Below are 26623 nucleotides of genomic sequence, written 5' to 3'. Positions count from 1 at the left end.
AGGGGATAAACAATCATCATGTTACTGTTAAGACAGTGAGTGAGAAAAACATGATTATTCATAATTGATCAGATTTTCACTTGAATTATTTGAACCATTAATGAATTCTGATTTTATTTTCTAAAAACTTTTGTTTAGAAATCTAATGCAAATAAATACATGTATGGAGACAGTTCAATGCATGTTTAAACAGTAGTCAAATGAAAGCTGTTGTTTTCAACATGTTGATGTTTTTTGGAAAAGAAATAAAAAAAGGATTTGGTAATAAAAACCCAATCGATTTGGTATTTTGTCATTTAATGACTGGATCTATTTTTATTTTTTGCATAAAAACAAACTTTTTAACATACCGGAAGTTAATTTTGTTCATACTGGGACATTAGTCACATTAATTTGTATTTATAAAAACATGTAAAGAATTTATTTTATATTTGTGGTTTGAAAGCGCTGATAGTGGATGTAGTAACAGCAGAAATCCTCTGCGCTCAGCGCGGACGGATACTCCAGTGCGACAGTGAACTTTCCTGTCCGGGCAGTCCGACCGTCAATCAACACTCGTATTCATCCGCTGGAGGAGACCAGGAAGTAGAGTCAGAGTGAGACGTCACTCCCGCCGAGGTCAAGGCGCGAGGCAACTAGCACAACTCGGAGCAAAGTCAGACCCCACCGGTGATGCGCGCGAGGCTTTTATTCAGGTCACCCCCCCAAAAAAAAAAAAAAAAATACGCGGGACACCGTGGGAGCGATGTGTCGCCGGCTTAGTTCGGGCTGTCCCTCCCCAGCTTAGGTCTCCATTCAGAACATGAGCCTTGGAGTTTAAACGAGCTCACGTGCGACCAACAGACGCGCGCGCGCGCGTGGACAGACATGAATGAACACACACCTGAAACGAGCCATGAATGAGACAAAAGGAGGAGAGGCGCGCGCGCGTGAACCCTGCCCTCCTTTCCTACAGGACGGAGGTCTCTCACGTTTCCATCTCCCCTCCTCCCTCTCCTCCTCCTCCTCCTCCTCTCTCACGCGACGAGGGGGAAGAGGAGGGTGATAGGAGAGGGAAAATGAAGTCAATTATACAAGCGCCCGGCTCCATGAAGCTCCCTCCTCTCCTGAACCACTGCCGCTGGGGGCTCAGCATGCGCCGCGGCTCCGCGTAGCCTCCACCGGGACCGCCGGCTCCGCTCTGCAGGCATGTCGGCCGACAGTCCGGACCCGGCCGCGGACAAACCGGCAGGTAAATCATTTCTATTTACGCTGATGCTGCAGCGCTGCTGCCGGTTCTATTCACGAAATCTTCTGTTTTATTATTATTATTATTATTTGAGCAATTTGCAACATTTTCCCCCATTAACTCATGTGAAGGGATGGTTAAACTTTTTTATTTCTTATTTTAAAAAAGTGACTGTTCAGTTTAGTCTACGGGGGATTTAAATCCGGTACCAGAAGATGGTTCACGGTCACGGTCCCCTCCTTCACCCACTGGTACTACGTGCTCGTCCCCGCCTGCACGCGCCCTGAGAGAAGGGGTGGGAGGGTGGGGGGTAGCCTCCCGAAAAACTTCAATGGAACGTCACCGTAACCATGACGACACATTTCTCCGCTGTCACGTTCGTTCGTTCGTTCCTCCTGCTTCCCGCTAAATCGTGGAGGTCTTTCCTTTTTTGAGGAATTTAAATGCATCTATCTAAACGTTAAGCAAATCGGGGGTGGAGGGCGTTGGGTCACGTGCGTCTACGAGTTTTTTTCCCCCCTTTTCCTTGCAGAAAGTGGGTCAGTAGATCAGTGGAGCAGCGATACCCGCTTCGTCCAGCAGAGGGAGCCACTCACTCCTGAGCAGGAGAACCCTACTAGGAAACTTCAATTAAATGCTCGAAATGACTGCGTCATAGGGGCTTTTGGGGGAGGGGGGAGGTTATATTACCTTTACAAGTATTTTAAAATGTGTTACCTCTTTTAAACGAGTAATACTTTATACTGTTTATTTTGTAGAAGCCAGTAACTTGTTCAAAAATACTCAAGTTTTTGTTTACCGGTAAATAAAGGAACGTTGATGTTTTGTTTTTTTACAGTTTTTACTGTACTGTTACTTATGCTAAGGTTTTTGATTCCCCTTTTTTACAATTTAAATTTTTTTCATGATTTAAAATATTTAACTATTATTAAAAAAAAAGAAACTAGGATGAAAAAAAAACTTTTACACACTACTACGAAACACTACCCTACAAAAAAAAAAAAACCCAAATATTCCGCTAACTCCTCCATGTGGGTTTCATAACCAAACATGTGATGGAAAAGCTACAGAAAACAAGGTTAATTTTTCTGCCATTTGTGACTCAAGCAGAAACTACCCAGATTTTGCTGCACAATAACTCTAGAATTTCACGCTTGACCTCCCTGGATGGGTTCAAAACTATAGCACTAGTGCGATCCTCGAGGCGAGCGGCGATGCTGAGCTCTGGAAAAACGAGATCGTGTCTGGGAGAGCAGTCTATAAAGAGCACAGTGGACTGAGCCGGAGAAAAGAGGGAATCATGTCATAGATTTTAGCAGTCAAAGCTTCAGAGGACTTCAGAAGATTTTTGTCTTCGTTTCTCTGTCTGCTGCAGTTTAAAGAGATTTTATTATCATGGAAATTCACAGCAACGCAGAACAAAGCTGCCCCTGTAACATATTTATTGTGACACAGTTTCAGCTACGAGAAGAAGGAAAGAGGATGGAAGAAGTAGCAGGCTTTATTTATAAAGCTTTGATGTTTTTTTTTTAACATGTTCTTGTGGCATTTTTCTGATGATGGAGGACATTTATAAAAAAAAATGAGGCTGAAAATTGCATTTCTAAATATCTCTCTACTTAAATCCATGTGAATTTGGAGCAGACGAACAAAAGCTGTTTGTGATGTGGAAAATATGCTGGGTGGGTCACAAGCTCCCTGGTCCGAGCTCTTAGCAACAGGAAGGGGGGCGGAATTACTCCGGTCCCACCCACACCTCAGAGGCAAATTTCTCCTGAACTATTGCTACCTTGCAGAAAATTTGCCTTTGAAAACAACATTATTTTAAAATTTTGGCTAAAAGCGGAATAATCATAAATAAAAGCTCGCTGGGAACGTTTTACAATAGATCAAACGCTGATTGCAGTGGGACTTTGAGTTGTCCCTGTTAAATTCAGCCCCCTTATTTAATGGTATTATTCCTCTGTTTGAAGTCAAATGGACGAAAAAGCCTTAAAAGTAACATTAATGTCTGGGAAAAACAAACTGCATCCACTGCCGCCTCGGCTAAACCTCTTTTGTGAACAAAGAACTGTCGTGGGGTCGTTCACAACTAAAACCACCTTTGCTGAGCAAATCCAAGAAATCCGAAGTATGTGGTGACACCTGAGACGACCAACCCTGCAGCAGCAGCAGCAGCAGCAGCAGCGCCCCCATGTGGCCCGGTTGGGCTGTTGCACACAGATTTCAGGTTCAAAATGCTGCTGGAGATGAAACTTGTGTCTGAATTCCCTCCCTGACTACTAAAAAACGATATCATGTGGGGCTATCTAGTGCCGTGGATTTTAAAAGCAATTCATTCCCCATGTTCACTCCTTTTTTTTTTTAAACGGCGAATCAGGACGTCATCAATTTCACAAAGTTAAAATCGAACGGATGATTTCGGACGACCATTTATGAATCCACTGTCTTCTAAAGATAAAAAACGTTGATATTTTATTTAAAAAAATACATTTAAATTAGGGCTATTAAAAAAAAAACGCAAATTTATCGTTACTGCGATATCTATATGTTCTCCGCATTTGACCCATCTCCTGGGAGAACGGTGAGCTGCAGACACAGCCGCGCTAGAGAACCATTTGGTGGATTAACCCCCCCCAATCAAACCCCTTAAAGCGTCAAGCAGGGGGGCATTGGGTCCCATTTTTAGAGTATGTGGTATGACTCAGCCTGGATTTGAACCCAAGACCTTCCAGTCATAGGGCAGACACTCTTCCACAGAGCCACTGAGATGGCCAATGCTGTTGACCAATGGGATGGCGCCCTTTTTATGTTAGATGTTCCCCTCCTGTAGACGAGGATTAACTCTTATTTAGATTGAACTGTTGCAGTGAAATGGAAATTATAGTATTGGTTGTTGTTCCGACGCATTGCATTGTGGTCTATGTATCTAGTTAGCATCGATGCACACCTGGGGCCCCCGCACCCAACATCATGTCACATAAAACGGCACATAAATCGCACTCAAAGTAGGAATAGAAATAGAACCTGAGGTGGAAAATCTGGCTTGATGATCTTTTGGGGATCCATCCACGCCACATGTCATGACCACAAAGGACGTCACCGTGGGTTACCTCCTGATCGAGGCGAGCAGCCCCACCCTGGAGGTCCCACTGCAACGACGCCATTCCACCAGAAGGGTTGGGCACTGAGTGGAGGACCAAAACACTAAAACTCCAGAGTAAAGTACAGAGAAGTAAAAGCACATACAAATAATCAAAATAATAATGGACGGGAAAAAAAAACAAAGTTGGATTTACATCCAAATGAGGTCATTTTTGTCAATATGTAACACATTCAACGAAAAATGAATCAAATTTCCTGAAGTTAGGATGTTCCAGTACATCGGTGTTTTACTGCTTTCTCATTAAAGCTTGCTGTGATTTTCCTGCTTTTGTTTCATCTAAATTGGGTCAGATATTGTTCACTGGGAAGTGATTCATGTGGGTATTAAAGGGGCCCACAATAGTGCAGACGTGTTTGTGGGTCATCTCCTGCATATTCTTCCTCGGCGGGAGCTCATGGCGTGTTTCAGTGAGGCGGCGTGTCCCCCGCTGTCCCGCAGACCCGGTCTTTTCATCAGTGCTCCCGCGTGACTCACTTTTATTGGCGGCGGATCGTGCCGAAAGCCGGGGGCGTCACTTCCGGAGTGTGGTGGTGGTGGAGGTGGTGGTGGGTGGGTGGGCAGGCAGGCAGGAAGGAAGGACTCACACAGGTGAGGAGGAGAAACGTCCGGGATGACGAGGTCAGAGGAAATCGGCCTCCCAGGCCTTCACTCCCACATCCATCATGACCCACTAAACTCCACAGCAGGGATTCAACCAAAGAATGACAACGTCACTGAAACTCCTTTTCACGGGAAATCGGTTCAGAACAAGTGAAAAACAGTTTTTAGTCACCTGGATCAACGTGTTTTCAGTTTTCACCCAAGTTCTTCCTCTCTAGAGAGAAAGCAGAGGGAGTCCTGGTCTCCTTGACGAGTTTTTATCCCGGTTTTGCCTGAAATGATGTCACAACTGGAAATATTTGATCCTGGAAGAAAGTAGGTCAGCGTTATTTGAGCAGTAAGACAAGCAGCCAGGACCCTGTGGATCCTGACGGGTCTTCTAAACCCCCCAAACGGCAGAGAGGAGAGTTGGCAACAATTCGCCGTGGCGTTTAGCCACTGCGTTCAGACCGGGATGAGACATGAATGCCGCCAGGGGAGGTGTCTGTTTGTTGTTTATGATAGGTGGACGGTTGAAGTCCCGCTCTGATCATCTTTTGATCCATTGTAAAAGTTCTTGACTACCAGGAGGCTGTTTTTAGCCCAAATCTAAAAACGTGTCATTTTCTAGCACATAGTTTCTGCAGAGCGGCAGGAGTTTATTAGAAATTTACCTCTTGAGTTGTGGGCGGAGTAAGTCCACCCCCACTTCCTGACACCCATCTGTTTACATGCTCTCCTGCTAGCTTACAGCCCCTCACAATACCAACATAGCATTAGCGGCGCAGCAAAAAGGGCCAGTCGTATCAGTTCTATCCATCAGTCCAGTTCTGATCCAGATTCCAGCTCAGACCAGGAAAACAATGACGTTCATGGATCTATTTGTCTGCAGGTGGATGCAGCAGAATGGGGCGGGGCAGGGAGCTTGTGGCCCCGCCCATTTTCGACATCACAAAAAAGCGGCGTTGTTACGTCTGCTCCTGATTTGCTCCATTTTCAATAAAAGAAAATACTCAGAAATTCAATTTTAAGCTTTATTTTACTTATGGGTGTCTTCCTTCATCAGAAAAATACCACAAGAACATGTTAAAAACACGAAAATATGATAATAATGCAGCATGATAATGCATAAACACTGGTATTTATAGTCACTCTATTGAATTTATGCAAAAAAAGTCAAAACAGTTGATCAGATTCTGGGATCGACTGTTAATATGATAAAAACGAACCTTTTTGTGGTTTTAGTTCTGTCTGAAAATCCAGATGTGACGTGCAGCAAAGAGACTGCTGTCGCCTTGACAACAGCGTTGCCCTTAGCATCACACTGCCTCCACCGTGCTCCTCCATTCTTTTGCCTGTGTGTATCTGAGATTAGGATTAGCCGACCATGTGAGAGAAATATTTGAAGCAGCTACCGTCTGTCACGCGTCTGCTGCCACATGGTCCTGACCTCTCTGACCCAGATGTTAGACTCAGATTCACCAGAGGTTTGAACGTTTCCACAGAGCGAGTCTCCCTTTCATCCATTTGTTTATATAAATCAGGAACATCTCGAGCTTTGTTTAGCCCCTCCCTCTAATGGTTGTTTGCATGTGTCAGATCGTGGCGAGGAGGAGGAGGAGGGGTCGTGCACGGCGGGATCCTCGACGCCAGCTGTCGAGCAGCCAAGAAAACGAAAGGGAGCTGTGGAGGAGAGGTCAGACGCCCAGTAAGAGCCCGCTCTGTCACGCACGCTTGGCCGCCATTTTTACCTCAAACTTCTTCCTCAAGAATGTAATCTGATTACAGGCACGACTGCCAAATGGACGATCACGTCAGCAGGTACACTCAACGCTCGTCTTTGTGTGTTGACGTTGCTGGTTTCAAATTAAACGTCGAGCCTGTTCTCCGCAGATCTGAAGGCGAGGATCAGCAGGTCAAAATGAAATGTTTCAGGTGAATTCTTCCAACCAGTTCTTCTGTGCGCTTTGATTCCGCTTCGGCGCCACGTCTAAAGCACAAAAGTTTCCTGCTTTGAGCAACATTTAGTCTTTTCGTATGTGGTGGGTCTGTGTGCCTGCAGGGAGCCTCACCGCCAGATCGAAAAGCGGCGAAGAGACAAAATGAACAATCTCATCGACGAGCTGTCCGCCATGATCCCCGCCTGTCAGCCCATGGCTCGAAAACTGGACAAGCTCACCGTGCTGCGAAAAGCTGTCCAGTACCTGAAATCCCTTAAAGGTAACCCACAATGCACCATGTGCCTGCAGAAAATGTCAGCGGCAAAGGGATCTCCTTGTGTTCACAGCTGGGGCGAGCGGCGCCTTCGCAGACTCCACCTGCAAGCCTTCTCTGCTGCCTCAGGACGACCTCTGGCACCTTCTGCTCCGGGTGAGCGCTCATTCAAGAGTTTCTTTAATTACCCCACCCCACCTGTCTGCCTGCCTCCTCACACCTGCTCTCCCTCCTCACCAGACGGCCAACGGCTTCCTGCTAGTCGTGAGATGCGACCGCGCTAAGATCCTCTTCATCTCCGAGTCCGTGTCCAAGATCCTCAACTTCAGTCAGGTGTGTTGCACCTTCACTGACCGCAGAAACGTCCTCCGGTTACCCGATCCGAGTCGGATCCTCCCGATTTAGCAAAGTCTGAAGGTCGTCCTCCTCATGGAGGTCAAATCCTTTTTGACTTTCTGTGATCTGGCCCAGCAGAGCCATGAAAGGGAAACCACTTTTTCAGTTTAATGACTCTGAGCGGGCAGATCGGAGCGGAGATTAGGAGGGATCTACTGGAAAAGCTTCTGAAGAAATCTGACACCAAAGGTCAGGATGAGGGGACTTAAGCATTCATCCAGGGCTGGATACATCCACATCCCTGTTGGTTTAGCTCTTTTACTAAATTCCAATTGAACTAAGCATTAAAACAGAGTATTACAACCACCAAAAAGGAAAAAAAATGATACATGTATGAGAAAAGTCAGAATTTTACAAGAATAAAATCAGAATTTTATAGTTTAAAAAGGACCAAAGTCTTGCTTTTTCCAAAATAAAGCTGTAATTTCATCAAAATAAAGCTTTTATTCCAAAAAAAAATGCCATTCAATTCAGTGAGATTCTAGATCTGTGTGAAAAATCAAAACGTCGTCTTTGCTGAAACATTTTAAAAGCGAAATGAAACATTTTATCTTGAAAAAAAAGTGGGACTTTCCTTGTAAAATTATGACATTTTGAAGCACAAATTTACAACTTTGTTCTGTAAATTGTTTACTGTTTTTCAACTAATTTTATGGCGTTTTTTCTCATAACTTTATTCTAGTAAAACTTCAACTTTTGTCTCACATTTTCATGACTTTGGTCTCCCAAAAGTTCAACTTTTTTCTCGTCACTTTATGACTTTTTTCTTTTATTACTCATATAATTTTTCCTCTTTCATGGTGGCTATAATACTCTGTCATAAAATAAAGTTTGACCCCAGAATAACTTGATTTCTCTTCTTATTAGTTCTGTTAATAAAGTTGATTAATTTATTAACAGAACTTTGACAACATGGATCATATTTCCTCTGAAAATGTGAAAGTTGCTCCTGAACCTTTAAAAAACCAAACACAAAGTGTCACTTTTGTCTGATGAGACAAAAACCAAACGTCGGCACAAACGCACGTTTCCAAACATGGTGGTGGAGGGGTGATGATGTGGGCTCGCCTTGCCGCCACGAGACAAAGATCCGCATTGTAACGCAGAGCGGAACAGAGGATGTGAGGCCATCTGTCTGACAGCTGAGGCTCGGCTTAAAACCAGGCGAGATAAGGATCACCGTCAGTTTTCCGTTGGGATAATTATCCCAAACACACAAACCGGCAGCAGGACAGCTGAAAAGACATCAGTCCAGGTTCAACGACGGGCCAGTTGGAGGCAATCATCACTGAAAGGGAACTTTAAAGGGCTGTAATAGATAGCTGCCCCGTGAACTTCATGAATTTGGACAAAACTGTAAAGAGGAAAGGAACCGATGACCTCCACGGCTCACTAGGAGTGTGTTACGCAGCGTCCAACACTAATGTTCAAAAGCCTTACACCATAGTGTTAATGGGAGGAATTACATTCTTACAATAGATAATCCACGATAGGTGACGTCTGCAGAGTAGGTTTCTAGATGTTTTAAGGCTGTAAAAAGTCTCACTGCACACTTTATCCTCTTTTCTCGTGAACATTTTCACGCTTTTCTCTCAAAGTTCACGCCGTCATGGAAAAAAAAAGTCCAGTTTTATTGAATAATAAAACAAAAATCTGATTGTGATCGAAGATTTATGCAACTCTGAGAAACTGAAGGTTTTTCAGCCAATCAGGACGCAGAACAGGGTGCGCCCTAGAGAGAGAGAGAGAGAGAGAGAGAGAGAGAAAAGACTTGCAAAACTGCACTGAAACAGTCAAACTGTGAAAGGTAGTAAAACTGCTTCTCAGTTGGTCCACCTCCCTGAAGAGGGGATGGGAGGGATTGTCCATGATGGTCCCCAGTTTAGCCAGTAGTCTGTCCCCCACCACCTCCTCCAGATTGGCAAGCTTGGAGCCAAATATGCTCACTGCGCTTTAAACGGACCTTTTGAGACCGGCAGACCATGACAGAGCAGCTGCATCTATACAGAGACTCGATGACATACACGGGGATTCTATTTATCATCTTTAGTCATTTAGGTCAACATTGGATCATTCAGAGATCCTGACCGGAGAGTTTGTTGCACTGAAAGTAAAGGGGCTGAATCATTTTGCACGCCCAGTTTTTCAGTTTTTTATTTGTCGAAAGAGTTTTAAATATCCAACTTGTTGTTGATTCTTCACAAAAGATTACAGTTTCATATCTTTATGTATGAAGCCTGAAATGTGGGCAAAAGGTTGAGAAGGTCAAGGGGGCCGAATACTTTCGCAAGACACTGTATGAAAGAAGAACTGTGTCCAGGACTGCTGCCATACGCAAAGACCTGCACGAGCTGCCTCTCTGTGTGGTTTGGTGTTTAAACTCTTAAAGTTCTTCAGTTTCAGAAAACATAAACGTGCTTTAAATGGAATCAGAGGTCATGTCAACCAGCTCAGAGATGTGTTCGTCTGCAGTTGGATCTGACCGGCCAGAGCTTGTTCGATTTCCTCCACCCCAAAGACATCAACAAAGTGAAGGAACAGCTGTCGTCCTCAGAGGTGCTCCCTCGCCAGCGCCTCATCGACGCATCCAGTAAGAACGCTGGCAGGAATCATTTGCTGTATGTGGTTAGTAAGCAGGAAGTCCCTAAAGTCTGGAGTCGCCTCTGTGTGTAGCTGGAGTTCAGATCCCGGTGGAGGCGCCCGTCCGGACGCACCACATGTCCACCGGAGCTCGCCGATCCTTCTTCTGCCGCATGAAGCACAGCCGGGTTGCAGGGAAGCACGAGGACAAGCACATTCTGCCCAACGCCTCCAAAAAGAAAGGTGAGTGGGGGCCGAGGCCAGCTCCTCTCTCCGCAGGTGAAGCGTCAGGTTGTGGCCCCTGTGGCGGACATGTGACGGTTAGCTGAAAGCCGCGCTGCTGCCGATGGGGAGTGAGATAGGGAGGCATGACCGGACCGGCCGATGCTTATCGACTGATCCCAGCGGAGCAGCTCTGAGGTTCGCATGACCAGCAGATGCTCAGATCCAGCTCTGCTACTCCGCTCTGTGAGGAATTCTGGGTAAAACACGCAGGCTGTGAAACTGGGAGAAGCCTTTGCATCATGAACATTTATCAAGGTATTGAATAATGATCACTATGGCTGAAATGCTTGAATCCTTTTGATATGAAAACAAATCAAGTAACCTTGAAATAAGTAAGGTGGTTTAATCTGGTCCTAGAAAATAAAGATCAGATTGTTTGGGCAGTTTGACCCCCACCACATCCTCAAAAAACAACAACAAACAAACCCGATGACATCACAGCTACGGAGCCCCTAAAGGACCAGTTAGCACTAACTGTTTTTCTTTTTCTTTTTTACTTTTATTGTTTTTTTTTTGTTTTGTTTTTCGTACGCAGCAGCAGAAACCGTCAAAACAGTGAATGCGGCCAAAAATCTCGAACGGGAGCTTACATTTTTTGGAAACTTGGCATCTCCAAAGGAAGTTTTGAAATTATTATGGGATGGCCACACCATCTTCAGCTGGGAAATTTCACATTTTATGGAAAACTTTGGTTCAAGAAATGTCACGAAATTTTACACTCAAAGATTAAGTCTACAACCACCACCAAGGTTCGGGTTGACCTTTGACCCCTAAGGATGAGGCTCCCATCTTTAATTTTCCCCCCAAAAATCCCCTTAAGTACCAAAATAATAATTTAAACTCCTCTTAGAGTTTTCTATCCGTCACCTCCGGACTCCTCGTCCATCACTGGGAAGCTGCTTGAGGAAGAAAACCATTGGAATTAGAAGTTGTAGAGTTTGAACGGCGATCGCGTGGCGAGCTCGCAAAAGTGGCCTTCCCCGTTGCTTGCACATTGTTAACAGAAATATTGTGAACATTTAATACCTGAATCGTTGGCTCAAGCTGAATGAAATAATATAACAGACGATATCAACATATAAGGAATGTGGGCGTGGTTAACAAAAAAAACCGCAGTTGTCAAGGAAATCCAAAAATTTACTTTTGCCGTTCCTTCTAACGATTACATAGATCTGTTTGTGACCTCCAGATGACCAAAACATAATATGGTTGCTATGGAGATAAAACCAACGGAAAATCCGCCATTTTGAAAAAGGTGTGAGGGAGAGAGTGAGGGGCATGTAGCAGCCGATGGGGGTAGGTGGAGGGGAATGGCGTCTGCGGACCATACAACGCCACTCGCTGCTTTAATCGTATTCGTGACTCTAGTTTGTTTTTCAATTAAATAATGTCAGAATCCTGAGATGTTTAGAAGCTTATTTAAATCACAAAACTGTTATAAATCTTTGCTCAGCATTTAAAAAATTGCTTCAAAATCTTTAGCTGCCAATTAAATTGCTGGGAGTCTCTGTTGTATGGATAACAATATGCTCTGAACTTTTTCCTTAAAGATAAAATAACATTTATTCTACAAATAAGAGAAAACGGTGCAACTAACAACCAAACCTAAAGGTTTGGCGCCAACCTGTGGCAAACCTGAAGCACTGCACTTTAGTTGCTGCTCTTAAATAAATGGACTTAAATCACATTTTCCTGTTAACGTTGAAAAGAAAACTTTATATTTATTACAATTTAAACCTTAAATACATGTTTACATCAATTTTGTCTGAGAGCTTAAATAATCAACATCTGAATTTCAAAAAGTCAATCTTTTGCATTTACATTTGTGAATATTATAAGAATATTACATGAAAAATTAAAAAAAAGTTTCAAAAGCAAACAAAATCAGCCGAAAACATAACTTTTTACTGAGAAATACATTTAAAGTTTGTGACTGACACACACTGAGCCTCCATTAAAGCAGACTTCTGTTTATTGTCAATTAGCATTTCTTTTTTCAAAGAAAAAGAAAATTGCCAGACTCAAAGCAAAAACACTAATCATGAAGACAAAGTTGTGATGTTTAGGAGTTAATAACATTTGTAAATGGATCTACAGATCAAATCTAACAACAGTAAACTAATTCTGATTTAATACAACTTCTTAAAAAAAATTCCTCTCTGTTATTTAAGTGACATTTACTTTGGATCAGTTTGATACTTAGATCTGCTTTTTGTGATGCAAAGGCATGAAGAAAATGTAAAATAATAAACTATTAGTTTAAATATGATTACAACAATGTTTTTTTAAATTTCAGTTTGAATTAGAAGAATACAAATTGGACTCACGTGGACTCAAATGATATAAGTTAAGATAAGCCTTTATTTATCCCTTGATAGGGAAATTCTTTTGCCAGCGGCAAAGGGACATTCATTGATCTGTACTAAGCAGTTTAAAGTGTCAGTAATTTGTAAAATACTGGAAGTTTCCTCATAAAAATCATCATTACATCATTTGTTACAGAATGGTCCTATATTTACAAAGGAACCAACACCCAGGAATTTCCCTTATGCCTTCAATGGGAACAACGCGGTCAAGAGAAGCAAAATAATCGCCTTCTCATCCTTTAAGAAACAAAAAAGGAAAACTCTAAGTTTGTGAATTTAGAGCAAAAAATGTACATTCTTAGAAGAAGCCTACAGCTACTTTCTGGATGAACAAACTTTGCAACAAATAAGGAAAGTTAAACTTGAACTACATCAATAAACTACACAAAATGATGCTTAGAGTGGCTTGGTCACAGTAACAAATCTGGCAAATATTTCGCAAATCAGCTCAAACTAAACAAAGAAAAGACGATTATTTGATCAGTCATAGATCACATGGTCCCGTTGCAATAAACTCTGTCTTTAAAAACTTTATGCCAATGTCTTGCCTCATCCCAAATTGACCCTTCTGACTATGATATTAGTATATTTTATATACATTATATACATTTTATAAAGAGTTCTGGCCAACTTGACAACAGAAATTAAGGAAAACAATTATCTACCTCCAAATATGAACTCTGCAAACATTATTTTACTTCTGAAACCTGGGGAAGATCCCACATCACCATCCAGCTATCGACCCATATCTGTGATTAATGCAGACCTCAAAATAATCTGCAAAGCTTTGGCAGGAAGGCTGGAGAAGGTAGTGTCTTCTCTCATACATCCTGACAAAACAGGCTTTATAAAGGGTCGACATTCATCTACCAAGATGCACAGATTAATCAACCTCATAAAATACATAACTATCAATAACCAAGAAGCAACCATTGTGTCACTGGATGCAGAAAAGGCATTTGATCGGGTCAACTGGAAATTTCAAATAGCCACCTTGAATAAATTTGGCCTTGAAAAATCCTTTATTTACCAGATTAAAATATTATACGCTTCTCCTAACGCTCGTGTCAAAACAATTGATCATCAAGCTTTAACTTACAAAGAGGTTCCGGACAAGTCTGTCCACTATCACCCTCCTTATTTGCACTCTTTATTGAACCTCTAGCAGCTGCAATCAGGCAAAGCCAAGATATGGAAGGCATTCAGACCAGAAATGTAGAACATAAAATAAGTCTTTACGCAGATGATGTTTTAATATTTACTCCAAATTAGCAAACTTTCATTTGCAAAACCATCTCCCTAAGTAATACATTCTCCCAGGTCAGGGGTCGGCCACCTGAACCTCTCAAAGACCCATTATGATCGGTTTTCCCACTGAGATGAAAGCACAGGGAGCCGCAACAATAGGGGTGTTGGAAAAAATGTTTTTGCCGATATATCGCAATAGTTCATTTGGCAATACTTGCATGGATTCAAAATGTTGTCAGGATAATTATTTAAATATTTATTTTAATTATTTTTATTCTTTATGAGCGTGATGTTTCCTTTGATCTTTTGTCCATTTTCCACAACCTTGAATAGACTTTTCCATCTTTCATAACAAATTCACTTTGATGCAGACTGCTTTCTATTTTTTTTTCTTTAAATCCAGTAAAGAGTAAAAAAGAAATTATTAATTTTATGGATGACAACTAGTTTTTATTAGGAAGCAGCTGTCAGTTTGTCTGGAATCACAAGCGGTGAGTCCAAGCCCCGCCCCCGCCTCTCTACCTGTTCATTGTTTTCCCCCGCGTGCACGCTGGAGGGGGGCTCCAGTGTGTTCTACACAGACAGAGCAACATATGGTCATCATAGCAGCAAGGTGACAGGATAGTGGGGGCGCCCTGACGCAAATTTAATTCAATTTACGCGGAAATGGGTGGTTTTAGTCTAAGGGGGAAAAAACGGTGTTAAAGGCACCGTGACAATCTGAGAACGTGATAGTTATTTTACAAAAACTCAGAGAGCCGCAGCACAGGGAGGAAGGAGCCGCATGCGGCTCCGGAGCCGCTGGTTGCCGACCCCTGTCCCAGCTGTTGGAATACTTTTGATCTAAAAGCACAATTCTGCCAATTAATTGCAACTATCTAAACCCATTATCTATTATACTACAAACAGTCACCTCCGCCAACCACTTGGTTCAAATCATTAGACTCATTTATCTTCCAATTCCTTTGGAAAGGTAAACCACACTGCTTCCTGTCTGCTTCATCCCTCCTCCTAACCACAGTGTAGTGATGGACAGATATCTTAGTGTCAGATTTTCACTCTTGTCTTTCAACATTTGTCTTTCCAGCAGATCTAGCATAAAGGCTGTGAAGCATAAAGTCATAACCCCCCCCCCAAAAAAAAAAGAAAATCACATATAATCAAGATTTAGCTGGATCTTTTTGATGTCTCATTATAATTTCTCAGTTTTATTTGTTTTTTCTTGTAAATGTCTAAAGCAATTTTCTGTTTTGTTGGCGCAACGCTTACTCATATTGAGTGTTGAGCATCTTTGTAGAATTGTTTGTGTTTCCACAGATTTTCGGTTGGATTCAATGACTGATAATCTGGTCCTGCAGGTTCCTTGAGACCAAACAACTGTTTTTCTGTCTGAATTCCAGTCAGGCACAAACCACAATTATTAGTTTCTCTTTCATGACCAACTTCCAAACGGTTGGCGGAATTGAAGGGGACGCCGTCCATACGTCACTACCAAACCCGAGTCCCTGATTGTTCAAAGTTCAGCTGGGTTCGCTTTCAACGGGGCGTTCAATGGCCACGCGTTTTGTACGCAGAGCTTAAAACTGTCTTGGGTGTAGCAACACATGAACGCGAGAATTTTGAACGTGGAAGCCTGAAAGGCACATTGAAGTGCGTTTACGTGGACTTTTCATGGGAAGTGGCTGCCTGCTGACGGCGGCGTGAACGTAGCTTGCAATGAACGTGCACTTGTCACTTGTACAGCACCAATGGGCTTCTTGTGCTGCCTGCAGGATCTGTACCACATGCTTTTGTCTCACCTACGTCACCCTTATGTGTCACCTGTCGCTTGCAGCATGCCATAAAAAACTGTGCGCAACATTTTTTCTCTACGGGTTCATTTTGGCCTATGACTTTGATATTTTGTGCGAGCTCCGTACAGGTTTGACCATTTCTTTCCAGCTTCCACCCATAAGGACAGTTGTGACTATAACAAGAGGTACACACAGGAAGTACCTGTCCTGTTAACATATTGTTGTAGAAAGTAACACACTTGGCACAATTTTTTAACAAAGTTCTGGCAACCAACATGAAACATTTCGACTCACATCTCTTTGTCCCACATGAACACAACTGCATTTGTTCCACACATGATCACAGTGTTGTTGCATGTCTGTGGCTTGACGTGTTTTACAGTAAATGTTCATTCTTTGTTGTCGTTCTTTGTGGCAAGACGCCGTCCAGACTTTAGATTAGGAGGCTGCAGAACACAACGCCTTGTGAGGGTGAGAGACGGGCACGTTGTACGGATGACGTCCCCTTTAAATCATGGAAGTACCAACCGTTTGAAAATTGATCCTGGAGGGGAAACTAATACTTGTGCTTAGTGCCCGACTGGAATTCTATTACACCAAGTCTTTCATAAATCAGAATGGAGCCGTAAAGTAAAAACCAGGCTTTAGACTGAGAGACTGCAAAACAATAAAACTATTAAGAAAGACAGATATTAGATTAACTGACCATTGAAAAGCAATGAACAAATACTACATGTCCTGTAAATGCTTTTAAACACATTACTAATGCTTGTTAATGTCTTATACTTGTATTATTACTAAGAGACTGAATAGAAATATATTTTAAAAGCAAATGGGTTCATTGCTTTAATGATTGGAAATTCAATGGGAATAAATCCCTCCTCGCTTGTGAATCGGTCTTTCTTTCTGCGCTCGCAGACGGTTACAGATACTGCACACTGCACTGCACCGGATACATGCGCAGCTGGCCGAGCGGCCAGCTGGACCCAGAGGGCGACACCGTCGACAAGGAAACCTCCAGCATGAGTTGCCTGGTGACCATGTGCCGCCTGCACTCCCACGCCTCCTACCAGGCCCCCAAAGACGTCCGCGTCAGAGCCACGGAGTTCGTCACCCGCTGTGCAATCGACGGCAAGTTCACTTTTGTAGATCAGCAGTGAGTTTCCAGTTTCTTCGCATCTTTGCATATTTCTGTGGCCGACACAGTTCTGCTGAGAAAGGAATGGCAGAGAGAGCAGGACCAGCATGAGTTTTGTCCGTTCGACCGTCAGTGCAGATAATCCTTTCTGTCTTTGCCGTTGTTTCTCAGACGACGCTGTGCACCTTGATGGCATCACATGAAATGCTCTTCTCATTTTTTGGAAAGTAATTACACACCTTTGTACATATGTGGCGGGAAGCACTTCTTCCCAGTTGAGACCAATGAGTTTGGTCCTTGCAGCGGAGCCAAACTGACATGTTTCAGCAGCCGCAGCCCTTCCGGAGCAGCTGAACTATCTCTGTGCTTTTTTTTTTCTTTTCTTTTCTCCCCCAGAGCCACGACCGTTATTGGGTATTTGCCTCAGGAAGTTCTCGGCACGTCTTGTTACGAATACTTCCACCAGGACGACCTGCAGCACCTCGCAGCCAAACACAGACAGGGTGATGAAGAACACCGCCTTTTTACTCAGCAGAGGAATCGCTTTTTCCACCCGATTCTGACTGTAGAGCATCTTTTTGTTTCACAGTTCTTAGAAGCAAAGAGAAGATTGAGACGCAATGCTACAAGTTCAAAACAAAACACGGCTCCTATGTCTCCCTCCAAAGTCAGTGGTTCAGCTTCACCAATCCGTGGACCAAAGAAGTGGAATTTATCGTGTCTTTAAACAGGGTTATCTCGTAAGTATCGCTTCATTCCTATAGTCTTTTGTGTGAAGTACATGATGGAGGTCGGCTACTGGTTTCCACCAACAGGGGGCCTGGTCGCACTGAAGACGAGCAGGCGGGAGCCTCAAAAGCACTTCATGGTAAAAATGACCCGCAGTTCTAACGCAATTCGTTTAGATCCTAATCCTTAATGGACTTCATTTTATGTTTTCCCAGAAGAAGCGAAGACATTGAGCGACATCCCCGGCCTCGCCGACAGCGTTGGCACCATGATTTACGCAGGAAGCATAGGGACTCAAATCGCAAACGAGCTCATCGACACCTGCAGGTACGAAAACCACGGCAGGCAGAACGACGAGGCTTTTCACCCAGGAACCCATGTCCTAGTTCAAATCCCGGCCGCTTCCTTCCTGTGTGGAGTTTGCATGTTCTCCTCATCCACAGTCCAAAAACATGCTTCACAGGTTGATTCTAGAGCAGGGGGGGCCAAACTGCGGCCCGAGGGCTGGATCCGGCCCGCCTCCATGTTTGGTCCGGCCCACTGAACAATATCAGAGACCCGTGTTTGTTTGTTTTGTTCCTGAAACCCTAAAAGTCTCTGTCAAAGAGAACAGAAGACATTCTTTCTTTTCTATGTCGCAGTTCATCTTTAGCTCGTTCTTTTAGAGCGACCATGCTGCTTTTTTTAACTAGAGCACCCTGTTCTGTGTCCTGATTGGCTGGAGACCCTGTCAATCAATCTCCTCCGTGTCTCCTGTACAGAAACGCGGAGCTCTTCAGATCAGAAATCTGTGATCGATCAGATCTTTGTTTTCATTCTAAGATCCTGGACTTTATTTCTAGGAAGGTTTGAGAATTTAAACAAGACATAAGTGTGAAAAAGTTCATGTCTGTGTGAGAAAAGTGTGTTTAGGCTGTGAGGAGTTTTACTGTCATAAACGTCTGGAATCAGACTCCGTGGATTTCACAGATCACGGTTATTTTTAGAACATAACTCCTGCAATAAACGAGGGAACTCTGTTCTGGTGAAAAGGTAACACACATATAAGCTTAGCTGCAGCAGAAGACATAGAAATGTGTTTTTTTCATTATCCCTGATGAGAAACAGACGTGCAGGACACAGCTGCTCAGTTTTAGTGCAAACTGAGACGTGAGGAGCTGCAGCCCTAAAAGTCTCAGCGGGAAAATGACAGAAGAGGATCCACTATTTATTGGTTTTTCTTTTTAATGTGTCGGTATATTTATCCTGAATATTTTTCTTTGAAAATCATAGAAAGTGTTATTTGGTCATTGTTTTATTTCATAAATAATGTTATTTATTTTATTAAAAGGATCATGAATGAATGAAACTTTATTCATGTAGCACTTTACAACTCCTTGAAGGAACCAAAGGGCTTCACCATAAAAAATTGATCTAAAATGGGAACAAAAGTTTTAAACCAAAAACTCTAGAATATTCTGTTTTAGAAGATAATTTTCAATCCAAATGTTTTCTTCTACATGTTAAATTATTCTCACTTCATGCGACTGTGGCGACTTAAAATAATTGCCCACCCCTGTTCTAGATCATCTCTCTGGAGTGACTGTGTCTGTAGGCCTGCAGCAGACCGGTAACCTCTCTACCCCGTCTTCAGGCAACGGTAGCCAAGATAGGCTCCAGCAACTCCATGATCCTAAAAAGGATTAAGTGGATTTGGAAAATGAATAGATTGATATAAAATCATGTAGAAATTGTTATAAATCCTTTAAAGTCCCACTGCAACTATATTTTTTTCTATTGTAAAATTATTTTAACTGTGATGATGCCGTTTTCAGGCAAAACTCCAAAAACCCGTGTTGTTTTCTAGGACATAGTTTCTGCAGAACGGCAAGAATTCATTAGAAATTCCTCTGTGAGTTGTTCCAATATGTGACAAATGCTACAAGAACACAATTTTCATTGGAGTGACTCTTTAAAGTGGTTTAAGTTCAGTTGCTTTCTTCCTCAGACAGGAACTACATTTTACTAAAAAGTTACATCATTCAATTCAACTCTATTTATTTAAAATTAAGTGCCTTTTTACAGGAAATAACCTCATCTTCTTATGTCTTTCTTTTTTAACTTAAGTTACCACTTTAAATTCAATCAAACTTATTTTTTGTCACTGAAAGGTGCATTTCTCACATATGCATAAAATCGTGGGCAGCATCTTCAAAATGTTTTCTTTTTTAATTGTCTCCATGTGAATAAACTGCAGCTTTGGTCCATTTTTCTCAGAGCAAACTCGTCTCCATCAAGCGGTGCTTCAAGTCCTTTCGGCCCTGCGCTGGAGAAATGTCCGCCGGCTAGTAAGAGCGCCAGTGAGCCGCCGCCGGAGGCAGAAGTACTTCCTGTTCAGGTCTGGCTGTGTGTTTTTTAAACACAATTTAGAAGCGGGGATCTACATGTTGTGTGTTCTGACGTAAGCGCTGGATCGTTTCAGGCGAGCAGAGACGAGGAAGCGGGCAGCTCCTCCCAGTCTCAGTCGGGCTCCAGGACAGACGAAAGTGTGAGCGGTGCAGCGTCGGAGAACACAGGTGGGTTTGATGGAAGCCGTCAGAACTATGAAGGTTAAACATACAGAACCACAATGGCTAAAACCTCCCCAACAAAAAGGCAGAGATCTACAGATCATGAACCCCCCTTCCTCTCACACACTCAGTTGTTAATTAAGCTACAAACATGTAACCCTCCTGTTATGTTACGGGTCAAATTGATCCGTTTAAAAATATTTGAACATGTAGGGAAAATAGTTCAATTTATCTTTTCAGTTTCAAACTTCTTCTGCTTGCCTTAATTAGTGCGATTAACATATAATATAAAATTGGTTCATCTTGCATATTTACAACCCCCACCTGCATGTTATATGACATAGATACTGTTCGGGTCGATTTGACCCAGCAGTCAAACTGGAGGTACAAGGGTGTTGGAAATGTCAGAGTATTTCTTTCTTAGCAGCTGTGAAACATATTTCACCCCAAACACACATACGCACAGACATTTCTGGTTCATAGTGCATATATGTAAAACAAAATTTCTATTTTATGTTTCAATGTTATGTAAAACTATTGTATTTTATATGTTGGTCTTTCAAAAGTAAAAAAAGTTTGAACATGTATATTTTTAATGAAAAACGAGTGAATTATCTAATAATTGAACCACAAATATTGATAATATATAAACTATTCACACTGCTTGTTAGTATTATTTTGGATAATTAAACATGCACTAGGTCAAACTGACCCGGGAACATAATTTCTGTTTCTCACAAATGAACATATCAGGAGGGTTAATAGATGGTTCTACAGTGCATTCCAAAGTATTATGCAAATTGTATTTAAGTGTGAAAAAGATCGAATTCTTTCTTTTTCAATTAAACTGGATGATATTGTGCCTCGGGCTCTTTGGATCATCGACATCAATCTCAGACACCTGTGATAATTAGTTTACCAGGTGAGTTCAGTTAAAGGAAAAACTACTAAAGAAAGACGCTCCACATTATTTAGCAGACCAACATTTTTAAAAGGAAAAGGATCTCTGCTGCTGAAAAGTGTACAGTTGTTAAATGCCTTGGACAAGGTATGACAACTAGGGATGGGAACAGAAGCCCCATGAAGCCTCATTGGGGTTCATGTAATTGTGCCGGAAAAATGAACCACCCATTCAGGGCTTTGAAACCACACAGAACAGCGGCATCTGGTGGCGGACTGGTTGTATTTCAACATACGTTTCAACAAAGCTCCTTGTAACACTTCAGTGTGGAAATAATGATGACAAAACGTAAAACAGAAAAACTTTGTTAATGATGATAAAAAAAATGTCAAACAACACAACATGTGACGCTTTCTGTGAGAAGTGCTTGACACAGCAAAATACATATCACATGAAGAAAAAATACATGCAGAAAGAATATGTATAGTGCTAGACTTGAACCTAGAACCTCCGATTGTATACGCCATTGACTATTCCACTGAGCTATCTCTAATCACAAGAAAATGGCGTGCCATCAAAGATTCATTGCAGTGTTTTTTTTCTATACACAACGTTCATGATGTAGTGCTTCATTAGGAAAACCAAGTTGAAACAATCCTGAGCCACAGAACGTTTTTAATGGGAGCCATGGTAAAGTGCAATGAACTGATGCTGATTCCAATACAGGGGAAACAATGGAACTGGTCGGGGAAACGTTCAGGATTCATTTCAGATTTCTAGAGAATAGCGCGCCCAACTGTTCAAAACACAAGTGACATCTGAAGCGTGGTTCGACCGAACGAAGCATTTGGCACGTCATACGTCATCCACCATGTGATCTGCGCTAGTTGACACACGCTGTGCCGAAACACTCTGTTTCATGAAAGTGAACCGCGCAGTAGTGGCGTCGTGTCAAACGGGCCATCCCTAATGACAGCCTTCATGAATGACACTGCACCCTCTCATAGCAGCCAATGACTACCTCTGTGATTGGCTGCTATGGGCAGAACAGGAGATAAACCCGTGGTGTGGCCCCCATCCTCCCCTGACCTCAACCCTATTGAGAACCTTAGGAACATCCTCAAGCAAAGTATCCCTGAGGGAGGGAGGCATTTCACATCCAGACAGCAGCTCAAAGAGGCTATTCTGACGTCCTCCAAAGAAATTCAAGCCGAAAGTCTCCAAAAAGTTTAACGGTTTTAGGGATTGTGAAGCTGCTGAAAAAAAAGCTCTTATGTTCATTTGGAACTTGACCAATGAAGATGTTTTTGATTAGAATAGATGTTGATTTGAGTAAATACGACCTCCAAATGCAGCAAACTCAGCGGAGCTTTTCAGGTCCACAGAAATCTGTGATCGATCGGATCTTTGTTTTGATTCTAAGATCCTGGACTTGATTTCAAAGAAGGTTTGAGATTTTAAATAAGAGAGAAAAGTGTGAAAATGTTCATGTCTGTGTGAGAAAAGTGTAGAAAGTGGGCAGTGAGGAGTTTTACTGCCATAAACGTCTGGAATCAGATTTAACCGATCACGGTTATTTTTAGAACCTAACTCTGTTCTGGTGTAAAGGTAACACAGATATATGTGTAGCTGCAGCAGAAGGGATGTGTATTCAATCATGTGAGAGGGAAAGATGCACAACTCTATGATGAATCATGAAAAATATCTCCCTTTTAAAACCAGCCTCTAGTGGTAACTTATGGAACTGCAGCATCTTATAGCAACCTAAAGGAGGGGGTTGTTTTGAAACGCAAAAATTCATTATTTCGGGCTGAAAAAACACAATTTCATAAGAAGTGCAGCTCGGACAGCTCAGGGTCTGTGAGGTTACTCTACAGCAAATAGCAGCAGGTTTGGTGCTGAACAATGTCATAGAAACAGCTTTAGTGTTCGCAAACTGAAGCTGATTTAGCACCGACTGCTCAAATATAAAGTGTTTTTTTCCAAAAAAGCAAAGCAATCCTGGATTTTTTAACTAATTTTCTATGTTATGTGTGTACGGTGTTATTATTATTTATTATTATTTTCCAATTTGTTTATTTATTGTTTTCAAAATCTGAACAATTCAGACAGAAAAAAAACATTTAAACAATTTAAGCAAAAAAGCCAGAGGATGCAAAAGGATATCAACCCCCCCTCCAACCCCAACATTCAACTTTAGACGCCCATTCAAGTAAAAAACAAACAATAAAAAAAGATACGCAGTCAATCAATACATACAAGATGATAGACCTGAGTATTTCCACTGGTCTTTCAGTCCAGTGACCATTTTGTTTCTGAGCAAGGCATTAAGGAAGATTGCTTTCATTGAATGCTTTGTCCCTTTAAAAGTGGAGCCTTTAAGTCTGCAGGGAGATGGTTTAAAAATTGAGTCACTGTGATGATGAATAAAGGCGTAGAAGGAGGTCATCTTTACTGTCATTTCAAACAAAACCTTTCTGTTCCTCTGATCTTTTGTTGAGAACTTGTTTCATTCCGACTTTTTCTGGATTTCAGGCGAGTCCTCCCAGCTGGACTTGGAGATCATGGGGGTTTCGGGGCTGAGCAGCTTCAGCAGCGACGAGGCGGCCATGGCGGTCATCATGAGCCTGCTGGAGACGGACGTGAACATGGGTCAATCGGGGGACTTTGAAGACCTTCACTGGCCTTTCTAGAGGGAGCTCAGCGCCCCTCCGTTGTGCCGTTTTGTTTGTTGCCATTCGGCGAGAGCCTCACAGTCCAGTCAATCGTCTGAAGACTTACCCGGCCTTGAACTCATTAGACTGGCGCCAAAGGCCGCAACTTTTCATACTTGATGACCGCTGGGAAGAAGCTGATAGGAACTGTTGAGTCTCCCCTGACGGTCGCCTGGTTCTTGCTTGAAGGAAGGCGAGGTTAAAGTGCCCCTGGAGCCTGTGGTGGCCCAGTGTCTTCCTCTGAGACATTATCTGAAGGGGCCCGAAGCCACGGCCTACTGCAGCAGAACAATGCGTCTGCTCTGCTGGCCTCGGTGACCACGATCCGACTGCCATGCGCACTGCTGCTAGAGAAACCCTCGACTCTCCCGCGTTGTGTTCAAAAATATTTGGAACACATTCATTATTAGTGTGTTACTAACAGGACAGAACAGGAGAAGCATTTCCCTGAACAGCCTGCAGTGCTAATGAGGCTAGCTCAGGGCTCTGCAACTGTTGACAGTGAAGGAGCCATTTGGTTCAGTTTTTTACTGATCTAAACTCAGCGAGAGCCGTTAAGTCCCAAGTCATCGTTAAAAAATACTCTGTGGCCATGAAGCCATTCATTTATAACATGCAGATTTTAAATATCAACAAACATTGAACTATAACGGGGTTATATTTTTCTACAAATAACTTCTTTTGCTTTTGCCATCAGCACATCCAAGTTCCTTTCAAAATAAAATCCAACAAAGCCAGCAAACGTGGCTTTTTCCGTCATTACGGATGCATTATCCTGTTAAAACCTGACGACATTTAGAAATTAACCAACACTACAAACCCCTGACTTATTCAAATCATCAGCCTTTGGTGGATCAGGCTCCTGTGGTCTGACAGTGCATCCACTCCAACCGTAGTCCGCCCCTAAAAATCCTTGTAATGTGTGCGTGCAGTGTGAGTGCACAAAGGAAGTGACGATAACACAGAACTGCAAAACAAATCCGCCGCACTAAAAAGACTGAAAAGCCAGACGGCAGGAGGTGGAGGGAGGCACTAGGTCCTCAGCGGGTCCCAGCTTGTTTAGTGCAATATGACCTCCAACCGAGCGAGTTTCTCCCTCTGTTAGATCATCCAGATGCACTTAGTGGTACCTTCTTCTTGACATTTCTAGAATCCAACACTCCTCTGTGACCACAAGAGCAAAGAAAACGTGACGTGGAAACTCGTTATCCTTGATTTAGCTCTTGAGAGTTCAGAAGGTCAAGAGCTACATAAAAATATGTTTCTGACTAAATCAAGAAAACAGATCAGATGTCCAAAAAACAGCAACTTAACCGTATTTTTCCTTTCCATTTGCTTTGTTAATTAATCTTATATCTAATCTATAACTGGGTTTTACGGCAATGGTTGACATCCTTTCTTTTAGTGAGACCCCAGCTTCTTGAATTTTTTTTAGATACATTTTATATTAAATTGCACAATACATCCGATATAATCCCAAAACTGTACAAAAAGGCTAATTCCAAGTCACTTCCTACTGCAAAAATCATATAAATTGAGAAGCAAACAGTTTTCAGGTTATCTAACAAAGGCCAAAGGTTAAATACATATCCAAAAACAAAGCAAAGACGAAAACTGTTATAAAATGTCTAAAAAGCTTCACTTAACTGGATTTATTTCAAAGTTTGTAACAATTCTGTGTTGTTTATTTTAAATGAAAGATTTCAAAACTAATATTTTGAAATCTTATCAAATTATGAGTGAAAACTGTACTGATAAGGGGGTCTCTGTTATTCCTACATCATTGTTATCATTCGATGTGATTGGCAAACACATCAACGAGTTCAGACCGCTAAGGGTTAAGTTCCTGTTTTTGAGAATTTCAGACTTAAACATATCAGTTTTAGACAAAAATCAAATGTTTAGCTGCAAACTGGATGAAAACAGTTGCAGAGAAAACAAAGGCAAAGGAATTTAACCTAAAACCTTTCAACTTGATAAACTTTAGAAGGATGAGAAATGTTCGTAGTTGGAGGGTTTTGGTTCTCTCTGATGATGAGAGATGTAAAGTCCTGCTTCCTCAAGTCTTATCTAAATCAGGTTCATTCATGCTAACAGGTTGTGTTTGCCATGGAGATGATGGGGGGAAAAGCAGTTATTCTCACCCAAACACCATGACCCCAGGAGAAAAGAAGCTCAACGGAGAAATGAACCCCTGTAGACAGATACTAAAAGTGAAGGCCGAGCTGTGTGTGGATCTAACATGGAGTCCGGCTCTGAAACACTCCAGAACCGTCTGTGGTTCTCAGAAATATCATGTGACTGAATTGCCTCATGCCGTTGTTGCTTCTGACAAAGGTTCTGTTGCAAATCGACAGTTCTGATGGTCCCTGCTGTCGCCATCTGTGCCGTTTGAAAATGGAACCTGGAGCCCTCGGATCACAGCCCGCTTTCAAAAGACTAAATGTTTGCCGTTTGTAGGTGAAAACTCGTCAGACATCTGCTGTAACTAGGAATGGAAGTCCATGTGAACGACGGTAAAATAGTTTGATAAACTGTCAACGTTTTTTTTTTCATTTAAAGCTAGACTCCAACATCTGAATTTGTCAAAGATGGACTTGTATAGAAGTGACTGAAATGCTGACTGTGGTGCTTCGGCAAACTAGTTTTATGTACAGCTTTTGCAAAACTGTTCATCAACCAACTGGAGTCCACAAAGACTTTAAAAAATGCAATACTGAATAAATTTTTATACAAA

General features: G+C 42.3%; 1 protein-coding gene across 4 annotated transcripts; it reads left to right on the top strand.

The window, feature by feature from the left end:
• Nucleotides 1–611: 611 nt before the first annotated feature.
• Nucleotides 612–26623, top strand: LOC101175041 (basic helix-loop-helix ARNT-like protein 2). Of its 4 annotated transcripts, none has more exons than XM_004082919.5 (17): nucleotides 612–1231; nucleotides 6573–6681; nucleotides 6762–6794; nucleotides 6867–6908; nucleotides 7036–7193; nucleotides 7261–7343; nucleotides 7428–7520; nucleotides 10056–10173; nucleotides 10257–10406; nucleotides 16774–17011; nucleotides 17390–17496; nucleotides 17583–17733; nucleotides 17809–17861; nucleotides 17938–18049; nucleotides 19979–20099; nucleotides 20184–20277; nucleotides 23708–26623. In XM_004082919.5, exons 1-17 carry the CDS (start codon nucleotides 1189–1191, stop codon nucleotides 23863–23865), a joined length of 1863 nt encoding a protein of 620 aa, XP_004082967.1. In that variant the 5' UTR covers nucleotides 612–1188; the 3' UTR covers nucleotides 23866–26623. The 4 variants fall into 4 exon arrangements, with proteins under 4 accessions (XP_004082967.1, XP_020569809.1, XP_078797906.1 ...); XM_020714150.3 differs by having other exon boundaries at nucleotides 949–1231; nucleotides 17941–18049; XM_078941780.1 differs by having other exon boundaries at nucleotides 1023–1231; nucleotides 6573–6669.

This window comes from Oryzias latipes, chromosome 23 (genome assembly GCF_053564925.1).
Source record: "Oryzias latipes strain Hd-rR chromosome 23, Olatipes_Hd-rR_3.1".
Lineage (NCBI taxonomy): Eukaryota > Metazoa > Chordata > Actinopteri > Beloniformes > Adrianichthyidae > Oryzias > Oryzias latipes.
Note: the sequence above shows the minus strand (reverse complement) of the source record. Positions and strands in the feature narration are given on the sequence as shown.

Coding starts and splice junctions, on each gene's coding strand:
- LOC101175041 (XM_004082919.5), top strand. CDS start 1,189: ATGTCGGCCGACAGTCCGGACCCGGCCGCGGACAAACCGGCAG. Junction 18,050..19,978: donor GAGCTCATCGACACCTGCAG/GTACGAAAACCA, acceptor CATTTTTCTCAG/AGCAAACTCGTCTCCATCAA. Junction 20,100..20,183: donor CAGAAGTACTTCCTGTTCAG/GTCTGGCTGTGT, acceptor GGATCGTTTCAG/GCGAGCAGAGACGAGGAAGC.